General features: G+C 37.4%; 3 protein-coding genes across 3 annotated transcripts in view; 1 reads left to right on the forward strand and 2 right to left on the reverse strand.

The window, feature by feature from the left end:
- Positions 1–18,481, reverse strand: part of LOC134801033 (uncharacterized) — a 338,387-nt gene that overhangs the window by 265,764 nt on the left and 54,142 nt on the right. The window lies entirely within an intron of this gene.
- Positions 11,080–12,055, reverse strand: LOC134801235 (H/ACA ribonucleoprotein complex subunit 2-like protein). The gene is made up of 2 exons (XM_063773768.1): positions 11,719–12,055; positions 11,080–11,358 (listed from the first exon to the last, which is right to left on the reverse strand). The coding sequence occupies exons 1-2, from the start codon at positions 11,952–11,954 to the stop codon at positions 11,127–11,129; spliced, it is 468 nt and encodes a 155-aa protein (XP_063629838.1). The 5' UTR covers positions 11,955–12,055; the 3' UTR covers positions 11,080–11,126.
- On the forward strand, positions 12,396–17,406 carry LOC134801054 (ADP-ribosylation factor-like protein 3). The gene is made up of 5 exons (XM_063773582.1): positions 12,396–12,545; positions 12,623–12,883; positions 13,109–13,241; positions 14,928–15,031; positions 16,973–17,406. The coding sequence occupies exons 1-5, from the start codon at positions 12,540–12,542 to the stop codon at positions 17,015–17,017; spliced, it is 549 nt and encodes a 182-aa protein (XP_063629652.1). The 5' UTR covers positions 12,396–12,539; the 3' UTR covers positions 17,018–17,406.

An 18,481-nucleotide genomic window follows, 5' to 3' on the forward strand; every position in this document is an offset into this window, starting at 1 on the left:
TGAGTAACCCATTTAAAATAATTTTACATACATAACAGTTGATTCCAAAGTGATTGTCTCGTGATTTTCGCAAACAATCATACTTACCTATTTGAAATCCGATTTATCATTATCACCATGGAGAAATATAAGTAAAGAAAGAGTGGTAACTCCATACATCAGTTTTCTTACCAAACATGAGTTATTTCGTAGTCGACATCTAACGTCAAGTAGTCGAATTATCAGTACCGCTACTTGACACCAGATGTCACAAGTGTCGCTACTGACGAAAAATGTACTGATAAAACAATTTACAACTAATATTACAAGTAGAAGTTGAAAATAGAGTTTCGGTTAATCCGGTTATAATATTAGCTGAAAATTGTTGAGTATTAGACTTTTCGGTCGTCACGACATCTATTTTCAACTAGCGGTACTGATAAATTCCGGTACTTGACGCTAGATGTTGACTATAAAATAACTCGCGTTTTGGTAAGAAAACTGATATATGGAGTTACCAGTCTTTTTTTACTTATATTTCTCTATATTATCACGTAATACTTAGCGTAAGGATCGTCATTATTCGAAGAAAAGTGATCATTTGTGTGATTTTTAATCTTTAGACTAGTTTTTGCCTGCCTTCAAAGTTATACTTAACGCAAACCAACTGGCGACTGAGATCATAATGCTATCTCCTTTACCCTTGTTAAGACGAACTAAGAGTGAAAGAAATTGCATTATAACTGGCGACTGAGATCATGATGCTATCTCCTTTACCCTTGTTAAGACCACCTAAGAGTGAAAGGAATGGCATTATGACCTGACTCGCCATTTAGTTTTGTGGCAAGTATAGCGGTCATGTGTAAATATTGGAGCGTAAATAAAAGAAAGCACCACTACCGATATGGAATAAAAGTTATTAAAAAATTTAGTTGACTCGACACTTTAATGTGCAAGTTGGGAAAGTTGCCAAAAAGTTTAAGTTCCCGGAAATTACAGGAAAATTTACAGGAAACAAAGGACACTTTCATTTTGGAAATTTCGATTCCTATTGGCTATGTGCGAAGTTGGTGGCGGAAATACAAGCGACCTGGCGTCGCACGATGTGTTGAAAATATACATTTTCGTGGGACATCTACCTACTATTTGGCTGGTGCCAACTATCAAATGAACAATACGGTTCACATCCACTAGGGCGGCGCCACAGTCGAGCACGGAGCGAATACAAAAATATGAGATGTTTCCGAAATTTTTCTATAATTTTTAGAATTCCGAAATATAAATATTGCAATTATGGAAACTTTCCGACGTCACATCAGTAAATGACTTGGTAGCTTAGTAGGGAGAGCGACTTGCCTTGGCATAGTTGGCATGGTATGTACTAACAGTAAAACTCTTATCGGTGGACCTTATTTTTTCGCATAATAGGGTAATTCGTCAATTACTGGACACAGTTTAATAACTGGCCACCTTTTACTAAAAATGAATTCTATTCACGTACTTATACCTAAACAGAATTCATTTAAGTATAAGGTGGCTAGTTATTGAAGGGTGGCCAGTTATTAACCGGTGGCCAATAATTGACAATCAACCTAAGATATCATCCAAAATAAACCCTGTAAAACGGTGTGGAGATAGGTTTTTGCTTGGTGCTTTTTTTCGTAGATGTTATATTAAATTAAGATTTTTGACGTTTACGACTATGGATCGGACGTGATAAGAAAAGTATGGTTATAGGACCTATCTTAATTTAAATTTCGAAGAAACCGAGACGTGCACCTTTACGGGTATTTTTAGAAAAAAGTTTAAGTACCATTTATTTTTAATAACTCAACTTATTGGCTTATTCTACTGAATCGCGAGGACTATCGATTTCAAAACGAAAAAGTGTCTGAAATAAATTGTCAGTTATGTGACGTATTTTCTTATACATTTTGTATGAACTGTCACAAAACTGACTCCCAAAAATTATATGAAAAACTGGGGACACTTTTTGCTTTCTTTTAATCAATAGTCCTCGTGATTCTGAGTTGAAATAACTCAAAAGTAAAATACTTACAAGTTTTATGAAAAATTGTAAATGGTACACTTTTTTGAAAACCCCCTTACACAGTAATTTTTAACAAACAGCAATTAAGCTCTGGTTCTTGATCAGTTGATAGAAGCCAGGCACTACAGCCACGATTTGTGGTATTTTTGTCCCCAATATTTGATGTAACCGTCAGAACTAGACTTTACTATATCGTCGCTGGACAGCAAAGAAATTAGAGTACAGTATACAGGCGGACTGTCAAATTAAATTATGTAGCCACTGTAAATTTACTGCCATCTTTCGAGAGAAGATTAACACTGTTAGAACACTAGGCCAAAGGTTGGTGTAATGTTTTCGAGCGATGGCGCCATAACCTTCAGCTTACGCTCGAGTAGATGGCGTTAATATTAATATTTAACAAGTTAACACATATCAGTAAAAGAATAATTATCCAAGTCCAATAGCGTTCTGAAAGTTTTAATCGTCTGTCGAAAGATGGCAGTAAATTTACAGTGGCTGCATAATTTACTTTGACAATCCGGCTCGATATGATGTCTGTAGTGTCTGTAGCTAAAAAAATTACCATGACAGTAACTCTCTTATTCAAATTCTTTTTGCTGGACAGCAATAATGCTGTAACCCGCAACACAATTGTAGTTCGAGTTACAGCATTATTGCTTTCCAGCGGCGATATGGCTATTGGTTATATGATAATAGTATAGTTATGTATAGTTCGCAAACATTGCAAACATAAAATCAATTATACACTAATCGGGTTGTGCGTACCTCGCCTAAAATACTAAAAGGGCTGCCCTTTACCTTTCACAGAACAAGTTTTTTAGCAAAAATAATGTTGTGTAATTCAAAGGTATATAACTCGTGTTCCTTTATACAGGCTGTCTCATAAATAATGGCAAGGGTGAAAGAGCGAGATAATACTTCAATATTTCTTAATTAGTTTTTTTTTATGGTGGTATTACCTCTGACTCCCAAATATCAACTTTCGTGCCTTCTAATAAGGTTCAAGATGACGCGCTGCACGATAGGCGTGACGTTCGAAGGATGAGACGAAATAAGGAGTTATAAATTCGAGCTCTTTGTGGACCATTTTTAACACTTTTTCCAGGTATAGTACGATTTATGTATGTATATGTATAAACTCTTTATTGTACAAAACACAAAACAAATTTATGCCACAGGATAGGCAGTACAAAGGCGAACTTATCCCTTTAAGGGAAGGGATTTATCGACCACATACGCGCCAATAGATTTTCAAGTTTACCATTCCGATTTAAGGTTGAAATTAAATTGCTTCGGGAAATGTGACTTGTCTTCAAATGAATCATCATATCATCAAAGCTGGATTGATAGGAATATATTTGAATTTTTTGGGGAAACCTTGTAGATTGGCGCGGCCTGGAAAAGGGTTAAAAAAAACATGCGAATCTCTGAAGTCATAAAATTGATAAAAATTTGCTCAGTAAAGCCCAACCGTAAACCCACAATTTTTGAGACAGCCTGTATTATGATTTATGACCCTACCTCTTATGTAATTAATGTAATTATTGTATTATTTACTAATTAACTATTATTGTACGAGTATTATATTATATTTATAGAATGTACTGCACTTGTAGGCGTAGATTAAATAGTAGAGTTAACATAGACAAGGGAATTAATATAAATGTGAAGAGCGCCATCTGTTAGATTAAGAAAGGATTAGAATGGTAACATTTGTTTTAGTTAGCAATTGGAATCAATTTAATTTAAATATCATTATAATTGCCTGTCATCTGTCAATTGTTTTTAGATGTTAATGCCACAATGTATTTGACGGACGAAAAAAATACAGGGTGTTGCTTTCGAAATGATCAGGCCGATATTATGAATTTTGTTTTACATTTTACTACCTAATTATTTATGTAAATATTACAACAGTATTAGATTAAGCTTGTAAAGCTGATGACGTGTGGATGTCTACTACATAAAGTATGTAAGATGAAAGTATCTAAAGCAAAACCTTGTTTTGGGATCCAGTGATGAAATTGACAGATTAGCCTTAACTTACAAAAATGCCCTGTTCGTTATTAATTGATCTTTATATTATTTACTTGTAATTATAACATTTGTGTACGTTACGCTTTATTTGACTTGGTGGTAATCGTGAGTCTAAATATAACACGATGTTTGTAAGTCAGACATGTGTAACTATTTTTAAAAACGTGATGCAAAGTCTGTTGTCCATTTTCGGAATTACCCACTCAAACATACCGTTTTATTATACAAGGCACAATGAAAATATATTTCTAAAACACCACTGCAACTGCAATCATTCTATTATTTTATTATTATTGGGAGCCTTTAATGTCCCACTGCTGGGCAAAGGCCTCTCCCCACTTTTTCCAGACTAACCATATTATGTAAAACTGTGACATGATATCCTACTCGTAAAGCCTGACCATTAACATAATGATCATTGTCAAGAGGGCGCTGTTATTCTCATGTATAGGGTGACAGTTCAGTATAGTATGAAAAAAATAGTTGCAGTGAAATTCCGCAACATGGCGCTTGATCATATATTACTGGTCAGACTTTAAAATTAAATGAATTACTGTCATTTTAACCACTAAGCGCCACTTGCACCATCCCACTAACCCGAGGTTAACCGGTTAAACCGTTAACCTAGTGGCAAATTGTACTGGTAACCATGTAACACCAGGTTTTACCGGTTAACCACGGGTTAGTGGGATGGTGCAAGTGGCGCTAAGTATCTTCAGTATTTTTTGTTTTATTTACACTCGCGTCTACTATCTTGTCTTTGTATAATCATTTGTACTCGTATATAACGTATTTATTATGCATTTATTATTACGTAGTAAGCATTAAGTATTACGTAGTCTGTGATAGGTTATATTTAACGAAAACTGTGATCGGTATGGTCAAACCACGCGAATGTTATGTAAATTTTGTGCAGTTCATGTTATAATTACTGATCTATATAGGTATCAATGGTCTTGCTCGGTGCAAGCGTTTTTTTTTAAATGTTTGTACAAAGCAGTTTTCTTTAATTTTCGTTGGTTTTTTTTCAGACTGGGGATGTCTGACTAAAGTAGGGATAGGAAATGATAACGATTATGAGAAAGAAAAACACCCGAGAGCAAAGAAAAGGGGCACTTTAATGGTAATTACATACATAATGACTCGGTTCATTGAGCTTGAGTATAGAAAAAAAATACCTACCTACCTGCAATTGTCATTCCTTGGTGAAGTTGCCTAAAGTGTAAAACTGTGATTTTGCATTATAAATGCAGTAATTATCTTTTAGGAATTGAATGTTGTTACCATGCCAAAGGTGTATTAAGTGTCTTAAACAAAAGCTATGCGAATATTGGGTAAATCAGTATGTCCTAAAGATATACCTACTCTAAAACTTATAAACCATATTTATGGACACCCTGTATAATGTGAACTGTGCATAATGATGGGTTACCAAACTTTTAATTAATCCATGGGATTGATGAATTTTGTCTTTCTAATGAATTTTACATTTCCATGTAAGAAATGGAAAGTATCCGGGCTATTTCCAAACTTTTCATTTGCAGCCTTCTCTAAAGAGCATTTTCAATATGGAGGTTAAAAAAATGTCGCGAGAATATTTTGAAGATAATACAATTTGTTACAGTTAAATATGTAATTGTAGTTTTAATTTTGAATGGCATTTTTTTTGTGAAAGACGTATTATAAAAAGTAGGTACAGTCAAAGAATTAAATTTCCGACCCATTTCGTACCTTGTCCAGGCGTGGCTCACTCCGCGATTTCGTCGCTTTGCTACAGGTAGCTAAAAGTACATCCATTCCACACCAATTTTGGGGTTTGCCATAAGCCGCGCGTGGCGCTGTCGCCACCTAGCGGCCATATCTGTGCTGATCGTAACAGACGCGTTTTGTTAGAGAGTGAGTCTTCTGTACCTAGTACTATTATTTATTCTGTGCCTTGTCACAGTGACATTCAATATGAAAGTCGCTGGAGACCTCATACTATTGTCACTGTGACAAGGTACAAAATGAGTCGGAAAGTAAATTCTTTGGCTGTACATTTTATCAACGTATTTTAGAGACACATTAAAATTATCATTAAAAAAATCACATAAAGTGTTGAACGATTCTAAGTAAGAAAAGCATAAAATATTTGGAAATGGCCAACCCAAGATGTTGTTTGTTGAGGTTTAGATTGTTGAGACTAGTGAAGATGTTTCGTAGTTAGTTGTTAAACGCACCAGTTAGCGGGACAAGATGGATAAATGTGGCTTTCCACAGAGAAGGGTCCTTATGCTTCATGTGCATAAGGACCCTTTCCTGCAGCGAAGGATCCTTATGTGCATAAGGAAAGTTTTCATCAGAGAAGGCTCCTTCTCTGTGGAAAGCCACAAATTATTGTAAGTAGCCATTTGTCAGTCCAGTATATAGACGACTTACCGAATTGTCAAATGGTTGTTTAGTATTTTATTTTTAATTATGATGATGTCCAAACAAAACAATGTCTAAAAGGAGTTTCCTCATATAATTTTTATCAACGTAAAATGGCTGGAATTAATGAATAAAATAAGTCTTTTATGGTAAAAATGGTGCACAATAAAAATTAAATTGTACGGATTGTTTTAACCTCGTAAGGCCCACCATACAAAGTTTCCCAGTTTTTATTTTGAACCTTGTTATATAGTGCATTCGGGTGACTTTCGTTTGTTTGAGAAAACAATGTAACAAATGAAATGCTACTTTATTTCGTCTTCAAAAGGTTCGAATTGGATTGAAACAGAGTGTACATTGTAATGCACATTGGGTCTTACGAGGCTAAATAAAGTCGCATCGCATTATTATAGTTTAGCCAGGGACTGTCTCATTTCAAACATATATAGAGAGAATCATACTGTCTTTGTCTTATGCTAGTACTACCACGCAAAAAGGGATGAGTCTATAGTTTTTTTATTTACTGAAATATTGGGTTTGCCAGACTATAGTCTGGTGCGTTTTGTTGCAAGCAAATATCCTATTATTATCATGTTTGGCTGTAAGGGAATGTACCTTCATAGGCCTTGAATTAGTGCTTTTAAATCTAATTTTAGACTGTAGGGTGAAGTATTAAAGTTCAGATTGGAATCGATTGGTACAATATTTTAATACCTTAGAGCATCTAGTAATTGGAGATGTCATCGCTGTCATTTTCTTTACGAAACAGTCTGCCGATTTTTGCGGGGGAGGGGACGTCAAATGTATTGCTATTTCTACATGATTTGCACGTAACGTACAAATAGCCATGTCAGTCCATACAAAAGTTTGCACAATGGTGCAAGTTTTTCGGCAGAGGGATAAGCTCTTAATGGCCAATCCAGTTATTAAATGCTCTAAGTTTAATACTTATAGAAATTAATTTTATTATAGTATACCTATGGAAATTAATTTGATTATAGTATACCTATGGAAATATGGTTTTGTAAATTGAAAATGAACTGAGCTTGACCTTTCTCGATGTTTATTTTATGGAGTTTTAAGAAAAGGGTCCATAGTGCAAGAGACAGTAAAATTAATAATAATGATGCTTGACGTGTACGGCGATTGCACTAAGGGCCCTTTTCTGGGCAGCTACACATTTATTGGAGACATTTATTTAATCTTATATTTTATTTTAGTAATAGTTTTCTTAGCGTCATTGGGTCACTTTAAAAGGTTTAATGAATTTGAAGTACAAAATCTCATAATCATTGTCTCGTCAACGTATTTTAATGATAAATGTTAAATAACGTGTCTGTTTGAAAGATTTTATATCTAAAACATCACTTTATCATCATCATCATCTACTTACCCGTAATCCTAGTATATCACTTACAGCCCGAATATGTGACGTCGTCGCGCAGCGTCGCGCGGCATATTATTCATATCGGAGCTTCGTTAATAATGGCGTAAGCGCCATCGACAATAAGGTCCCTTTTCATAGATAATGGCCCATGTTTATGATTCAGTCGCCATGCATGCACTCTAACGCCTTGAGAATAGAGGTCTGTTCCGTCTGATATGTGTGAGCATCTGAGCTATACATCAGAGGGCCTACCATAAACACCGAAGATTGCAAATTGTGGGCATCTTTCTCTGTCACTCTATTACGCCTTTATTGAAGCAAAAGGCAACAGCACGTTTCTGTCATTAAAAGAAAAAACATACAATTTTTATTGAACGTTTAAAATCTTTCAAACAGACTAGCATCTACTTAAAATGCTTCAAATTCCTAAAACATCGCTACATTCGAAGACATTGAAAAAGATCTGTATTTTCTTACTATTTTAGGACATTAAATGTGTCTTTCTCTGAGAAAAGGACCCTTAAGGACCCTTGTTAGCTTCGAAAAGTGATCATGCCTACCTTGCCATAAGGTCTGTTTTCTAATTTGATCGCAAGGACCGAGGGTCCCTTTTCCCGGAGAGAGACGTTAAGTATTTTAACTATGATCTCAGCACTCATTCTAAGCAGGGTTACTTGTAAATGTTGATAATTGCTTCAATTACTAGTATGTATTTACTAGAGGTTTATAGGTTTCAGTAAATCCGTATGTTGCACATGACAAAATTACCTTGTACAGTCAGCGCCCAGAGGGCCTACCTTACCACGTTCGACGTGTTGCCTCTCTGTCACACTTGTAAAGTCATACGTAAGTGTGACAGGGAGGCAACACGTCGAAGGTGGTTCGCGGTTGGCCCTTAGTGGCTAAGCGGGGCTAATAGGTTCAAATCACGCTTTTATTGCAGAGGGCGTGTGTGCAGGTCATTTTGAACCATTAGACCGAGTTTAGAGCAATTATTTCATGCAACCGATGATGACAAAAATGCGGGGGTGCGCGGGACGAGGTGAGCGAAATCCCGTGCCGTGATTGGTCCGTTCAAATACACGGACGTCACACAAATACACTTTTGACTCGAACATGGAGTAGAGTAAAATTACCGTATGCGTGGCAGAGGGGGTAGCGCGACTATGCTAAGTTTGGAGGATGTTTTGTTTGTGTTTTGAACACGTCGCCCGCTTAGCAACTTCTGCCGACTATATCTTGCTATATCACTTTTTACGTTGTACCAATACAAGTATAGTATGGGTACGTATTGAACTTTCGTATGGTTTCAAGTAATTTATTGGTACGAAGCCCCTACCTCTGGTTTGAAAGCCGCGCGCTTTACCGCTACAATAATATAAAAAAATGACAACTTAATTTTACGGTTTAACTCACGTATCTTTGGTCACTCGTGAACGCTACCAAAGAGAATAGAGTGTATAGAGGCGGATTGTCAAAGTAAATTATGTAGCCACTCTAAATACTGCCATCTTTCAACATTAAAACTGTTAGAACGCCATTTGACTTTGATCCTTATTCTTTCACTGATATGTGTGTTAACTTGTTAAATATTAATATTAACGCCATCTTCTCGACTGTAGGCCAAAGGTATGGTGCAATATTTTCGAGCGATGGTGCTATAACCTTCAGCCTACTTTCGAGTAGATGGCGTTAATATTAATATTTAACAAGTTAACACATATCAGTGAAAGAATAATGATCAAAGTCAAATGGCGTTCTAACAGTTTTAATCTTCTGTCGAAAGATGGCAATGTACTGTAGCTACATAATTTACCATGACAGTAAATCTCTATTTCAAATTCTCTTTGGCTCTACTCATGCACTGTTAGTGCTTGAAAATGGAGACATGTCGCGCGAGTGATTTAAAATACGTGAGTTAAACTGTAAAATTAAATGCAAATTTATTTCCTGGGCTAGACCAAAAATATATTACTCATAACATAAAATAGTATACATACCTATATGAAAATATAGTGCCAGTGTTAAAGTTTTATTATTTCGGTCAGGTAGGACACCGCATTTTACCCTACCAAAGACATATGTAACTTCGTATAAGACGAATAAAGTCTAAGGAAAAAACGTGGAAAAAAAGTCATTCTCGAATAGATGCCGCACACACCTTTAGCCTATCCTCGGCTAGATGGCGTGACGACACCGTTTCATATTTAACAATTTTTACACATAGATATCAGTGAATGAACATGGATCAAAATGATATAAAAATAATAAAATCATTTATCCATATATATACATTTTTTGATAACTTTATACGTTTTCATTTTGAGTTTTAGTCGTGTGTCGATAGATGGCAGTAAATTTACTGTGACTACAAAATTTACAATGACAGGACCGCTCTATACTATCTATTCTTTTTGACCCTACTAACTTACATACCTAACTACTAGTCTAAAAAATATTTTTGATAGTTACTTGTTTCCAAATACAATTATCTTTGTGATTTACTGAAATCTATTACCTAAGCCAATCTAGTAGATAGTTTAGGCATTCTAGTGAATTAGGGCATAACTAAAGTAATTGTATTTTGCCAATCTTCACTGTCAATAAGTGACAATCTGCCATTTTTTACATACCCCTAGATTTTAATAAGTGTAATAAATGTATGTCAAATAATAATTGTTTTAATGTTTTTGACTACCTACTACCCACTTTAGATAATAAGGATCTCCTCATACCTATCAATGTAGAATCTGCAAAAGCCAATTGCATAAAAGCTTTATATCTACATACATTACTTATTTAAACTCAAGTAGAAATGGACTGCAATGGTCATTTTATTTTAAAACAAGACCCCTGAAGTAACTATTTGGTGCCCGCACCAGGGGTGGGAAACTCCTCCCTTCGGGCAAACTCGGCTCCGTTCGGCTCAGCATTGCTTGTAGCAATTATTAGGTTTGAGAAAACTTGACATCCCTTTGCGTGCACGACCATACATAATAGCTTAAATTTTGACAACCCTAAATAGCCATAAGGGATAGTGACATATATTATAAAGGGACAGCATGAATCGACCCTGAACTGCTGTCACACTCCAGTTTTGTAGGAAGTTTCCTTTCTGTACGGTAGTACTATTATTTATTCTGTGCCTGCACTATAAGATGCCTACTTATGATTTTGAACTATGAACCAGTTTGTGGTGTAATGAAAAACAAAATGTCATTTAAACATATATTTCCTTAACCTAACCTAAGCTAACACTATTTATAATGGATGTCCAAGCAGCTTTATTTCACTCCTCACTTCATCATACAAATCTTTGTATTCCTCGTGTTCCTTCACGAGGACCATGATGCAGCCTCGCATGGTGCCCATGGCGGCTCCGATGTCCTTGCGGCTCGGGGTGTAACAGTAGGGGACGTCCTTCTCTTCACAGACGGCGGGGAGGTGGCACATGATCTCGATTGGAGATATGTCACCAGCAAAGAAGACCATGCTGTAAAGATAGTAAGTTTTTTTTGAGTTTGATAATATTTTAATGTTGGTTCAGTAGTAAGTACTACACATTATATTAAAGAATGTTTGTGAATGGAATTGCATCTGTCTCTTGTGTAGTGACCAGATCTAATAAACACAAAGGAATTCGTTATCATTATGAGGTTTCTTGAAAGTTCTATGCTATGCTAAACTATCAATTTATCCGCGCGCGTCGCGTAATCAATTTAATTACGTATAGACATACGAGTACACTCAAGTTAGGTGACAGAATCTTATTAACTTTTGTAGTTATTCTGAATCTGAGCTCTAACCATGATAACATAACCTCCAAATTACAACAACAACACTATTTACTTACCCTTTTTCACCAAGACGAAGTTGCTTTTGCACAATTTTAAGCCCGTTTCTAATATAATTCTTATGTCCGCTGGATTTTTTGATGAGCTTGTATATCTTTTTGCTCAATTTCTTCGGTGCCATAGGCTTCGCAATGACGCTACAGTGGTCAACCTTGTCATCGTAACTTTGAGGGTCCGCCTTCACACTGGTGTCCATGTCCTCTTGTTCTACTGGTTCTTGCTTTACTTTGCCCATGTTCACGAAAGAAAAGTTTGAAGAAGAGTTATGAATAAAAACACGTGCTTAGTTGACCAAAGCAAACGCGCCGCGGCCAAGTGCGAGCGAGCATGGGGTCTGAAATGTCAAACAAAATGACAGGAGCAAAACGTCAAATGAAGGTTTCGTTCAGAAATTAGAACTCCATAACGGGAATGTTTAAAAAATTGCTAATTTCCGAACTAATGTTACATTCTACGCTTGCTGTTGAAATGGGTATACAAATATACAATAAAACATGATATTGAGAACTTTCATAAAATCTAGCCGATCAATTTTACAGCATTACTGAAGTTTTATTCAGATATTATATCAAGTTCAAAAGAGTTATGATTGGAAAATACTAATTTTGTGGATTTAAAAAAATCACGTATAAAGAAACGTATTAGATTTGACAACTTTGACGTTGTTGCCATAGAAACATCGATATGCCAACAATTTTTCTGTTACACGCGAAGTAGTAATTCGATTAATATGCCCGAGTCCTTAAACATTTATTAACTAGGTATCAACTGCGTGTGGTATAGCGATCGTAGTTATTCTACTCAACACTTGTCTTTCTCCATGATGGTAAGTTGGGCCAAATACTGATATGCCGTACAGCAAGCAATAGTATCTGTAAACTTAAATTTTCCTTTAATTCTCAGGGTCTATTGAATATACTGAAGAAGTTGCGTTCTAACCCTGAGAAAGAGCTAAGATTGCTACTTCTTGGGCTAGACAATGCTGGTAAAACGACGCTTTTGAAGCAGCTAGCATCTGAAGATGTGACGCACGTCACTCCAACAGCTGGGTTCAACATTAAGTCGGTGTTGTCCAGTGGCTTCAAGCTCAATGTGTGGGACATCGGCGGGCAAAGGAAGATTAGACCTTACTGGCGGAATTACTTTGAAAATACTGATATTTTAGTAAGTATTTTTTTGGATTTTTCACTGTAGATGCATAATTATCTCGCAAACCTTCCTTCACAAAACCTTATCCATTTTACAAATGTAGCTTGCAAGATTTGACCCTAACAAACATACATACATACAGACATTGCAAGTTAAATAAAAGCTTGTACCTAATATGCAAAAAAAGATAAAAGTTAAATTATGTGAGCATGGATTTTATATGTTTTATACCTCTTTCAGATTTACGTAGTAGATTGCTCAGACCACCAAAGGCTGGAGGAGACAAGTCAGGAGCTGTCAGAATTGCTACAAGATGACAAGCTTCGGAATGTACCACTCCTAGTCTACGCCAACAAGCAGGATTTGTCTACTGGTGAGCATAGAAACCATTACAAAGTGTTTTTTAATACTATGTTGGTGGCAAACTAGCATACGGCCCGCCTGATGGTAAGCGGTCACCATAGCTAATGGACGCCTGCACCTCCAGAGGTTCTACATGCGCATTGCCGACCCTAAGACCCCGTTGAGCCCTGGCAATGTTACTCACTGTCAGGAACACAACACTATAGGCAGTGTGCATGGACTATCTCTTCTATGTCGAATTACTCTTGGCAGAGCAGTCGTGATCACGTTGAACGACGAACGATTCTACGCCACATGCGCTAATTCTCTGGCACATGTGTTAAGTGGGGTGTTGGTAAGGGCTTTTATCTGATCCGTCCAAAGCATTGGGGAACGTCCTCTTGACCTACAGCCATTGACCCGTCCCTGGACAACAAGCTCTCCACACGCTCTGACCGTAGCTGAGAGCCTCTCTTTCACCTTGAGCTCATCAAGTATGGAGACGTTTGCATGAACTATAGGGGGCAGCATAAGAGCCGTGAGTACGAGTACTATGCACAAGAAAACGTACGAAAAACGGTAAATGGCAGCACTTTCTTTGGCCAAAGAGAATAGATAGTAAAGAGGGTTATTATCATAGTAAATTTTGTAGTCACAGTAAATTTACTGCCATCTATCGACACATGATTAAAACTAAAAATGAAAGAGGCACGTTTTTTCCTTAGATTCCTAGATATTCATCTTATACGGAGTTTTATGTTTATGTATTGGCCCTCCACGCAAGTCCCTATGAGCAGGGTGTTAGTGTTATTTGGCTGCAGTTTTCTTAAGGTGGAGGTACTTCCCCAATTGGGCTCTGCTCTAGATGGTGGGAGTAAGGTCAGGTGTGATAAATGGAACACAGTTTTATTTCGCCCGGAGTGGGAGGGAGTACAGCTTGGCAAAAAAGAGTAGAAATTAAAAAGTGGTAACACTGTAGTGTCGTCCCTTTCAAACCAATAGATATAAGAAAACGGGACGACACTACAGTGTTGCCACATTTTAATTTCTACTCTTTTTTGCCAAGCTGTAATATCATTTGAAAGTTTTGCAATAAACTGAAATATTGACAAAGCTTCACAGTGTCCCAGGCAGGAATCAAACCTTTATCTTGATCATTAAATAAATAAATAAATATTAGGGGACATCTTACACGGATCAACCTTGCCCAAAACTAAGCAAAATAATTTGATGTCCTAAATTGTAGTTAAGTAGGTACCTTAATGAGCTTAAAAAACCGGAGAAGTGCGAGTCGGACTCGTCCGCCGAGGGTTCCGTACTTTTTAGTATTTGTTGTTATAGCGGCAACAGAAATACATAATCTGTGAAAATTTCGACTGTCTAGCTATTACGGTTCATGAGATACAGCCTGGTGACAGACAGACAGACGGACAGTGGATTCGAGTAATAGGGTCCCGTTTTTACCCTTTGTGTACGGAACCCTAAAAAGATGAAAAAAACAACGGGTTGCACTCCGGGAGTGCCGGCAGAAGTGAAAACTCAATGACATTGTAACAGTTTTTCGATCAGGTCACGTGTCCGTCTTACGTCTTACGAATCTTACGGTCACGTGACCTGTCGCGAGTTTAACATTTTTTCCCCATCACAAAAAGTGCACAGCGCCTCTACAGAAGTTTTCATTTCAAAAAAGAAACTGACAAGCTGTCTCTGATTTCAGCATTGCCTGCAAGTGAGGTGGCGACCCATCTCGGTCTACACCTGATCAGGGACCGCACTTGGCAGATACAGGGCTGTGTGGCTACCGACGGCACCGGAGTTAAAGTAAGTACTTCCACAGATAAGTCAATTCTATCTATCTATTTATTAAGCCCTTTTGTTCTGAGTTGATAGTACAGGTGATGCCTTTTACACCGGCCGCACCAATATTTCTCGGGAAAACGTCATCGAGAGCCGGAACAAACTTGTGTCTGAAATTGAGACTTCCCTAAAGGAAGTCTCTGAATGGGGTCGACTTAACTTAGTCCGTTTTAACCCTAGCAAGACACAGGTTTGCGCGTTTACCGCAAAAAAGTTAGAGTTTGTCGCGTCACCTCGTTTTGAGAGCACTCCCCTGAGTGCCGCAGCCAGTATCGGAATCCTTGGTGTCGACATTTCGAGTGAAGTCCAGTTCCGCGGTCATCTAGAGGGTAAGGCTAAATTAGCCTCCAAGAAGCTCGGTGTGCTCAACAGATCGAGACGGTATTTCACACCGGCCCAGCGCCTACAGCTTTATAAGGCGCAGGTTCGCCCACACATGGAATACTGCTCTCATCTGTGGGCAGGGGCACCCCAATACCAGCTTCTCCCTCTGGACCGCATCCAACGAAGAGCGGCTCGAATTGTTGACTGCCAGCGTCTTTCGGAACGGCTTGACTCCTTGGCGCTGCGTAGAGATGTAGCCTCGCTCTGCATTTTCTATCGCATGTATAACGGGGAGTGCTCCGAGGAATTGTTCGGATTAATCCCTGCCGCTTCTTTTCGCCATCGCCCTACGCGACAACATTACCATCTTCATCACTTGGATGGTTGGCAGTCCTCAACTGTGCGTTTCTCCAGAAACTTCCTGCCTCGCACAGCCAAACTGTGGAATGAACTGTCGCCAGCGGTATTTCCGGACCGATACGACCTACAAACCTTCAAGAAAAGAGCGTACTCCCATCTTAAAGGCCGGCAACGCGCTTGCAACCCTTCTGGTGTTGCGGGTGTCCATGGGCGGCGGTAATCGCTTACCATCAGGTGATCCGTCTGCTCGTTTGCCTCCTATTTCATAAAAAAAAAAAAAAAAAAAAAGAGTAGGTATGCCTCTAAGCTCAGTGTGCCGCTTGGCAAAGGCCTCCTCTAGCTCTTTCCATTGGGGTCTGTCGTGGGCCACTCTTCTCCAGTTCGGGCCCGCTGTGAGTTTGAGTTCATCCTCCCATCTTGTTCGAGGTCTCAATTATGACTCATATTCCTCAAGTATGCTCCCACTATTGGGCACACACCTCTCCTAATCTCCTCCAACCAGCCAGATTGGCCGTTTCTCTCTTTTAGAGTGGGCCTGTACTGCAATCTTTTTGATGTTATACTGACATCTTGACAACAACAACCACAACAAAGGTTGACTGGAAGAGATCCCTTACAGGGATAAGTTCGCCTTTGTACATTGTATACTTTCTTTTAATTGTATCTTAACCTGTCTTATGTACAATAAAGTGTTTACATACATACATACATCTTCATCAGGTCTGTGATCTGGTCACCTTGCTAGGACTTGCTTGCTCCACCTCCTCTATCATCTCTGCGACATACATGCCCGGCCCAGGCCCAGGCTCTGAGTAGCAATTCGCCAACCAATGTCTACTGGTCCGTTCCGGATCTCCTGTTTCGGATTCTATTGCAGAGAGATATACTGAGCATACAATACAATACGAATACATAAAAGAAAACAATACAAAAGAAAACAGAAATACACGCAGAGGTAAACAACATGCGGTCTTATTCTTCTTCTCTTCCAGTCAACCTTTGGGTAGCAGAAATTAATAAATTTACATATGTCAGTAGTTATGTTGTCATTGGATTGTCAAACATTAGAGCTAGTAAACCAAGCAATTAAATTAGCGATATGGAATTTGGGACAATGATGATGATGATGGTTGTTGGTGGTTTTATTAGTTGGTTGTTGTGTTTAGTTTTCGACCATATGGTCAATTTTACTTCGATTTTACATGTTTTTTTTTGTTTTAGGAAGGAATGGAGTGGGTGTGCAAGAATATCCCAGTTAAAAAGTAATCCAATTACTATTAAAAATATGTGGCTTTCCAGCAGAGAAGGGTCCTTATGCTTCACCTGCAATAAGGACCTTTTTATCAGAATTTCAATTGAAATTTCAGATTGAAACATCCTTATTGCACTGAGGAACCTTCTGTGGTGGAAAGCCACATATTAGCCTTATCAATATCATAGTTGTAATACCTATGCTTTGAATTTTCACTAGAGATAGAAAGTTGCCACATTTTTGATCTCATATCTCAAAGGCTTAATATAGATAAGATATTATTTTTTTGTATTAAGTTTAGTTAATGTGGAAACTAAGATTTCAAATGATCGAGAGAATCGAAAGAATTAGACTAATATTGAGTACTAGTATTTTTACTAAAAATACTAATTAGTAGTTATTTGTTGCAAAAAAGCAGCTAAGGGGCTATTCATAAATTACGTCATTTCAAATTAGGGGGGGGGTCTGGACATCGGATGATGGTAGCATGACGTAGGAGGAAACGAGGACATTCGAAGCATGACTTTTGGATGATTACGTCAAAACTCGTCAAAAATCGATGAGGCCTTGATTTTCACTCTATCGTTGCCTGGAGTCGTGAAAAATTGTAGTTTATACAATCTTAAGCGTAGTGAGTGTTTCATGGCACGAGAAGTGGACACATTTTGCTGCCGAGAAAACAAAAAAAAAAACACTACAAGGATAATACAAGCTGTAAAATATGACGAATACTTATCTAAAGTAAATTAACGAGAAGCACTTGATTGCTAACAATTTTTAAGATTGTAATTTTTTAATGGTTCTCAAAAAAAGTAGGTATGGAGGTACCTTTTATGATTAAACATTATCATATCTAGTCATTTTTTTAATAAATAATATTATAGACCAAATAAATGAAGAAATCCGTCCAAAGTAGACATTGTTTTAATTTAATTACTTTTTTTGTATTAATCATGATTGAAAATCAAATTATCAAATGTGAAGAATGACCAAAATGGATAATACATTATAATAATATAGTACAAAATTATGTATATAAGGCTGAGATTCATCAATACATACCTGAGCTGAAATGTATAAAATGTATATATTTATAGAAATTGTTTTGCACATAATAGTTCGGTCATGAATCTAATAATGTATTTTCACTTTCACCACTTATAGGTGTTTCAACTTTGCCTGATTAATGCATTTAGACTAATGTTAAAGAAATATCAAACTGAAATCATATTTAACCTTTTGAACGCCAAACGGCGCATCCCATTTGCCGTGCCACTGACGCCACGGGGGTAAACATTTTAGTTTTGTGAATAAATAATGTCAATCTAAAAGATCACGAGCAAATTGCACATGACTCACAATCTATGCGTAAAGCAATTGTGAGTACTTCCTGCAGGCGCACAAGTGATTGTGTATTTTCATCACCTGGCACTACTTTCCCCCCAAATAAAACGCCTGGCATTGTTACATTTGAATTA

The sequence above is a fragment of the Cydia splendana genome, chromosome 21, assembly GCF_910591565.1.
Source record: "Cydia splendana chromosome 21, ilCydSple1.2, whole genome shotgun sequence".
In the NCBI taxonomy this organism is placed as follows: Eukaryota; Metazoa; Arthropoda; class Insecta; order Lepidoptera; family Tortricidae; genus Cydia; species Cydia splendana.